The following is a 7,779-nucleotide window of genomic DNA, read 5'->3' on the forward strand; positions in this document are numbered from 1 at the left end:
TAACAAGTAGAATAGTGAAAGTGTAAATTTAAGAACGATAACTTTTGTGATAATGCAACATTCACAGTGCTTTTAGTTTTTACATTTTTTTATGATAAATTTATAAAATTTTATATTATCAACCAATAATTAAGAAATTAAATTTTTTTTAAATTGTTCCATTTACACCAAAATATTGTAATATTCGTAACTCCTTATTACTGCTAATGTCATGATTCAAGACTAAAACTTTTAATTTTCAACTAGTCTAAAAGAACAACAATTTAATTTTTACTATAATTAAGGCTGTGACATTAACATTAATTAATAAAAATTAACAAAAAAAGAAAAAAATGACTAAAGCCTAATTTTTTATTGTCATATGAGTTTATCTTAAAATATAACTAATATTAATATGATTACATTTATTTGACTGTTAAATAATTTTTGGCCAATTTAATATACAGTTGATTTGAAGTTTATACATAGGAAGTGTTAAACATTTGGTATTATTTCATACATTTTCCAGTTAACCTATTAACGAGTTTTTCGATCATGGTTGCATCGACTAGGCCAATGAATTTGTCGACTACAAGGCCATTTCTTATTGCCAGAACTGCAGGAACAGCTTTGACTTCGAAAGTGTGAACGAGTTCAGGGTTAGCTTCTACATCAACAATAGCAAGGTTGACCTCTTCTGATTGGTCGGTGAGTGCTCGGAGCTTTGGCGTCAAGATGTGACAGGGATCACACCATTCGGCATGGAAGTTGACTATTACAGGAATTTGGCTGTTCATCACCTGTGAAATTCCAACAATTATTGATGTAACCATAATTTTAACTGATTGGTTTACTAACTTTGCTTAAAAATTCTTCATTATTTTTTATACAAAAACTCTTATCCCTGACTTGATAAGAAGAGAGAAACGGGTTCTTCAGCCTTCTCAGCCCTCGTAAGAATGTAGAAGCAGAGGGAAGAACAGTCGTTAAAACCATTTCAGACTTTTAAAAGTTTTGGGCGATGGATCGATGTGAGAGAGTCAGCAATCAGGAAAACAACCCCCCCTAAGGTTGATATCGCTAAAAGGCAAAGGAGGCAAAGCCGCCAGATAAAAAGTGGGTATTCACTCTGTAAAAACAAAACAAAAAAAAAGATTCAACATAGAAAAATATTTATAATAAAAGAACAAATGCAAGAAGTGTGAGAAAAAATAATAGAATAGTTCATAGTTTTTGCCTCAAACTAAAGTCCAAGCTGAAAATTATTTATGCCTTAAAAAATATAATTATTCCTGATTTATAAAACTATATTATTTATATTTTTGTATCTATTATTAATTATCTAAAATTATTTTATGAGCTATTAAAAAGTACTTAACTAAAATAAATGAATGAAGACAAACCTTTTTAACATTGAGTTTGCATTTTGCAAAAAACATTACACAGATTTTCTTTTAGGGCAAATTTTCTTGTCTATAGGCCGACAAAGATAAATGGAAAAGTAATGATCTCATTTTATCATTCCTGTCAACAATTCATTTAGATTGGCAGATGAAAACTTAGGGTCATTAAGCAAATCTTTTCCATCAGGAAAGTAAAATATTCTTAAATTAACACTTAAATATTATTAGATTAAGATTCATAATCTTACCCAAGGCCTTTAAGGTGTGGAAAAAAATTAATGTAAATAATGTGTGGCGTCACACCAGACTGCACCTCACGATTTCCGAATAATCAATGAAATAATCACTATTCCCGAATAAAATATACTTGGCAATAAACAAACAAAATGATTGCTGTAAGGCCAATGACACATTCAGCAGTTCAACGAAGAATAACACGTCGGTTGAGCATAACTACCAATTGCAAGAAATATCTGTAGATAGTCCCCAAAGAGAAATTATGAGAGAACAATATGCAAGAAATAAATTTTACAATTTTTTTAAACAATGATTAATCCCAAGCTCTTTTTATTAAGTTCTCTTTCATTGTATTTCTCAAAATGTTTTATTATTATGTAAATAAATACACATATTGTGATTTTCTTTCAGTCTATGTATTTTGGAATTCTCATACCTCACAACACAGCTTTTCAATATCACTGATCACATACACACAGCCTAATGTAGACAACTGTGCAGGTAGAAAGAATCGAATTTCAATCTGGTCTAGGTTATCGGAACAGGTCGTGATGCCTGTGCAGTTTCACCAGAAGTAGTCGACACTCAATTCTGGTTTTTTGGTACAGGTAAATCTCTCCTGCAATGTGTTTGGCCAGCCTATGTGTTGTCAGTGATAGTATTACATACTTTATAATGTTTTTACTGTATAATGTAATCTTTATAATAATCTGTTTTCAAATATTTTCAAAATTGATTGTCTAATTGCATATAATTCTTCTTTTTAAAATACAATTAATTAAGGTTTTTAGTTGAGATGAAAAAAAGTCAATGACACGAGCGGGATTCGAACCCACGATCTTCGGCTAGATACGCCAAAAAATGGCAAAAAGGAGGGAAAACTCATAAGGTGGGGTTGAGATAGGAAGTTGATGTCCGAGTGGATCGAGGTCACGATAGCTCAAGTGGTAGAGCAGCGGCGTATTTAGCCGAAGATCGTGGGTTCGAATCCCGCTTGTGCCATTGACTTTTTTTCATCTCAACTAAAAACCTTAATTAATTGTAATGATTTAATTGGTCAAGCGGACCACAAAATTAGTGAATTTTTAAAATACCTTGAATTCCATTTGAAAAAAACAATATTTATTATGTAATAAACAAAATTGAAGCTTGTACAATGCAAATGTTGAATTGTACAACTATTTGTAATGCAATTTTATTGAAAGTTTGTAAGTGAAATATCATTAAAATTTGAATGGAAATAACTGTAAGAAGAGAAATCAACTAAACTAAAACAAAACTTTGGGTGTTCTTTAGTACATGCCCTCATTTTTGAAAAAGTCTTCCTTGTTTCTGTGTCAAATTCAACAGGTTCCTTTCAAAATACTAACCATTGTGAATAGAAAGAAAATAACAATAATTAAATTGAAAGTTGTTTGTAAATAAAAAATTTCATTAAAAAAAATACAATAAAAGAAATAAAAGGGCTTATTCTAAAGAAACTCATTAGACAAAAACTGTAATCTATAGTCTTGATTACACTGTTGTAAAGTCAGTTTAACTTGTTCTTAAACATAGTTTTCATTTAACAAGTATGTAACATGGGGGACCGCGGTAGCCGAGTGGTTAGCATAAGAGACTCTCACGCCGCGGTCGTGGGTTCGATTCCCACCGTCGCCTCTGGCCCTTTTTTCCCGATAACCCCCAATTTGAACACACAAGAATTCGTACTATGGCTAATATGCAAGATCATAAGGCCAATAAAAAAAAAAAAATAAAAAAAAAGTATGTAACATATAATTAAGACAAGGGGTTGATCATGAGTCATCGTAACTGCCCTGTCTGTTCCCTACCAATAGATTTTTGTCAACATTAAGTGAGCCCATGCAATTTTGAAGATGGGTGCAGAAAAATACAACAAAACTATTCCTGTGTTCAAGAATTCTTTTTTTTAGCAGGCATTGTGGGTCCTACAAAAAAGTGCTGCTAAATTATTATTTCGGCTATAATATTAAAAATGATGTTTCTTCAGCAGAAAACATCTAATGATGACGTGACCACTAATTTGGCTACAATCTCTGACTGGCTGAACTACTGACGAGAAGTTGTTCATTTTGGGCAGAAAACCGTAAATCCAAAATAATTGGCAACTCAAGCATAATTGTTGAAACTGACAAAACAAAAATTCAAAGATGAAAATATATCCCAACTTGATTATTCGGGATGATTGAAAGAGGCAACTGATTATTTCTGATCAATGGCATGCTTACTGTACACTGACAACTCTACATTTTGAAAAACTGACAATCAATCGTTCAGTCCACTTTGTAGATCCTATAAGTTTAGCGCAAACTCAGACTATAGAGTCTACATGGTGTTCTGTCAAAATAGGGATTCACACTGACAAAGTTAAAAAAGTTCCTAACCACCTGGCAGAATTTCTTTGGCAAAGATAGTCCAGATTAGGAAAGTGGACCCATTTATGGCTTTCCTTGAGCCTGTACAAGATTGTTACAATCCAAATGCTTAACAGATAAATGTTACAAACTGTGTTATTATTATACAGAGATTATTATCGATATTGAAGGTATTGATAAATGAAGTGAGCCACAATGAACCAACAGTGGTCAAACAACAAATATGTGAGAGGGAGCTTGTACTGAAGTTTCTTACAAGTCAGTTTCTTTAGTATAAGCAAATAAAGTGAAGCACAAAGAACCAACAGTGGTCAGACAACATAACAGTGAGTGGGAGCTTATACTGAAGTTTCTCACGAGTCTTTTTTTTTAGTATAAGCAAATAAAGTGAAGCACAAAGAACTAAAAGTGGTCAGACAACATAATCTAAGTGGGAGCTTATACTGAAGTTTCTCAGAAGTCAGTTTCTTTAGTATAAGCAAATAAAGTGAAACATAATGAACCAACACAGTGTTCAGACAACGTAATTGTGAGAGGGCACTTATACTAAGTTTTGTCTCGTCAGTTTTTTTAGTATAAGCAAATAAAGTGAAGCACAATGAACCAACACAGTGGTCAGACAAACATAATCACAAGGGGAGTTATATTACAGTTTCTCACAAGTCAGTTTTTTTAGTATAAATTTCCACTTTCACTAGGACCGTTTATTCCCCTTTACACTAAAGAAAGTATAGTTTACAATGGTATTACTGAATGCTAAGATCCATGAGAAAATAGTAGAGATATCGATTTTAATTGGGGCTTATACTAAAGAACACCCAAAACTATCTACGAAATGGAAGTGAGAGAAAGATGACATTTCACTTGTGAAATCTACTTTAAGTTCATGAAGTGTAAAATGGTGCAATTGTCAAAAACTAAAAGGTGCCTCTGTGATTTCAAAGAGAAGTCAACTACGAATCAATCTGAGAAGGAAATAATAGTATCATCGCCTCTTCCTGTTACCTTCTGAGCGGTGACATGAGTGCTATCGGGACCTCTCGGTATAGCAAAAAGAATCGTGAGGATAACGGTCGAGAAGACGATAAAAATCGGCCCGACGTTGCTTTGCGTCCGTAGCGATATGCAGCAGAGGACAACCGACGCCAAGACGAGCGTTATTACGATAAAAGTCCCTATCCCGACGCCAAGTATCAGCGATGGCATTATTTCTTTTATAAATGGATTCGAGACGAAACGGGCCCGTCGGCCCTTTGAAAGTCTTTTTATCCCACTTACATCAGCATAATCGTGAAGTTCGAGAAGATCTTCCCTTCCGGGTCGGGACGGGATAAAATAAAAGGGAAGGGAACTTCCAGTTAACTTCGCTAAACCATTAAAACTTATGAGCTGAACGCAACCTCTTCCACCTCCACGGAGGTCACGACATTGATAACCATGAAAGGTGACAACTCTGCTCTCTACGATTCAAGTATAATGCTACAGCACAACTATTACAGTATTTTTATAAACAAACTGACAAATAAACCAAATATCATTTTTATTTATAATATAAAGTACAAAATGTAAGTACATAAATGGAAAGGAAAAATATGAAGTAGATCGTTCAAAAATTTAAACTAATTATTCTTTTTCATTTCAACCAAGTCCTTAGATTAAAAGATAACTAATTGAATTAATTAATATGATCAATTGTGACTGCTAAACAAAATGTTGTTGTTAAAAAGGTTAATTAAACAAAATGTTTCTTGATTCTTATTCTTTTCATTTATAAATTTTTCAGATTTGTTTTGGTTTAGTTGAAACTAAACAAAATGCATTCGTTTTTATTTTAAAGGTACAAATAGGGGGGATTTAAGCCTAATGTATACATCTTAGAAATAAATTTAGTTTTTTAAACAAAGTAAAATAATAATAAAGAAATAAAGCCAGTTGATACATAAATGGCCAATTGAGGAACTTGAGAGAAAAGAATTTGTGATTCTCTCTAGATTTGTGAATAGGTCACATCAAATTAATCCACAATAGGCTTTTAATAGGCAACAACCTTCCAACTTGTTCTCGATATCTTCGAAGCGGAGAACGTATCGTTCTGACTGTAACATATTTTGGTCAACTGTCGCACTTTGCAACCCTTTAGGCAAAGGCTCAACCTTTTGAGTGATTTAAAGGAGTTACTAGGTCCCCAGTGTTTGTTTCACACAACACTTTTCAGCTTTCTTAAATTTATTAAAATTTATAATGACATTTTATAAGGCCTTTTTCCAAGTTCTTATACCTTTAAATGTTTCCTGACAGTGTTTGAATGAGAATTCTGTGTGCAAGATTTCTTTTTAAGGAACTTTTGCAGTAATAAACTAATAATACGCAACTTTGATCATAGTATTCAAAATAATAATAATAGTATATTTTTTAAAATATAAATTATTTATAATCAAATGATGAAACCACATTAAGAAAAAGAAAAAAGATAAAAGCAAACAAGGAAAAGAAAAGGGGATAATTGATGTAATTTTTAAAAATTCAGATGCCATTGAAAATAATAAATAACTGGCAGTTTTGTACATACAGTAATTAGTTAAGTGTTTTATTAAAGTTCCTCAAATAACATTTAAACACCCAAAAGGTCAGAGGCTGGCAGCTGAGCCCCAAAATTAATATAAAGGCAGAAATAATTGGTTGGAGAAGCTAAATGTACATGGACTAAGGGGTGTTGCTCTTGTTTTCTGTAAATGTTATCTTCCAAATAAGAAATATTTAGTTAACATGGTGTGTCACATTGCTCACAACTTGGTCCACTCTTATTTATTGTGTAGGTTAAGGATTTGACCCCTGGAATAGAAAATGTCACCACGTTTCATTGTGGGATAATTCACCTTTTATGGTTCCCATGATGACTTTTAGACTGTTCAAGCAAAAACACCTTGAGTAATGTAACTCAGTGGTTTGGAAAATACCACATGTCAATGAATGCACGGAAATTTAAAAAAAAATATATGTAGGGAATAGATAATCATTTATTGTGGTCTGAATATGTAAAAGAAAATACAAATTATCCTCCCTTTGCTTTCTCATGCTTAAAATTTGAGATACTGTCTCACTTGTTGTGCAACGAGTACTTCATTTTTCACTCTTCCACGTAATCTATCTCTTGCTAGTGTGGGGAAATGGCTCTCCTCTATGGGAAATACTCATAATTTAAAAAAAAAAAAAAAAAAAAAAGTTTACGAGGAATATACTACACATGAATAAGAATCAGACTTGTAGAATGATTTTTGAGAAATAAAATAATGACAAATCTGCATGTATACCTTGCTCTAGTGTATATAAAGAAAAACACTGCAAATTGTACATATTTAAAAAATGTACATGAACATAAAACAATAAATTTAAATAAGTTGCTGTATCCATTATGTAAAAAGACAAAAATAAGACAAAGTTTTTTTTTTTCATTGACATTAAACTGTTAAATAAATTGTCAGTAAACCCATAAAAAACTAGGAGCTGGAGATACGGTAATTATGTTATTTAATTAATGAGGTAGTTATAATATGGATACATCTAAATTCAAAACTGAATACATGAAATAAATTGAAATTCACTAATATTTTTTTCTTTAGGTACACATAAGAAAATATACAAAATACAGTGAAATATAGTTATTTACTAATTTGTTGAAGTAGTGAGGAGTCAGGAATTAAGTATTAGTTGAAAGTTAGATGAACACCTTTTTCCTTTTTTTCCCGATGTTACGACCTTTATTC

The 7,779-nt window shown here is 32.0% G+C and overlaps 1 protein-coding gene across 3 annotated transcripts; it reads right to left on the minus strand.

Annotated features, from left to right (window-relative positions):
* Positions 1 to 407: 407 nt before the first annotated feature.
* Positions 408 to 7,760, minus strand: LOC106665289 (thioredoxin, mitochondrial). 3 transcript variants are annotated; one of them, XM_024228798.1, is made up of 3 exons: positions 7,743 to 7,760; positions 838 to 1,108; positions 408 to 779 (listed from the first exon to the last, which is right to left on the minus strand). In XM_024228798.1, the coding sequence occupies exons 2-3, from the start codon at positions 973 to 975 to the stop codon at positions 489 to 491; spliced, it is 429 nt and encodes a 142-aa protein (XP_024084566.1). In that variant the 5' UTR covers positions 976 to 1,108; positions 7,743 to 7,760; the 3' UTR covers positions 408 to 488. The 3 variants fall into 3 exon arrangements, with proteins under 3 accessions (XP_024084566.1, XP_014247097.1, XP_014247098.1); XM_014391611.2 differs by lacking the exon at positions 7,743 to 7,760 and adding an exon at positions 5,294 to 5,459; XM_014391612.1 differs by lacking the exon at positions 7,743 to 7,760 and adding an exon at positions 5,021 to 5,301.
* Positions 7,761 to 7,779: the final 19 nt, after the last annotated feature.

The sequence above is a fragment of the Cimex lectularius genome, unplaced genomic scaffold (genome assembly GCF_000648675.2).
Source record: "Cimex lectularius strain Harlan isolate CLEC.00 unplaced genomic scaffold, Clec_2.1 scaffold298, whole genome shotgun sequence".
Lineage (NCBI taxonomy): Eukaryota > Metazoa > Arthropoda > Insecta > Hemiptera > Cimicidae > Cimex > Cimex lectularius.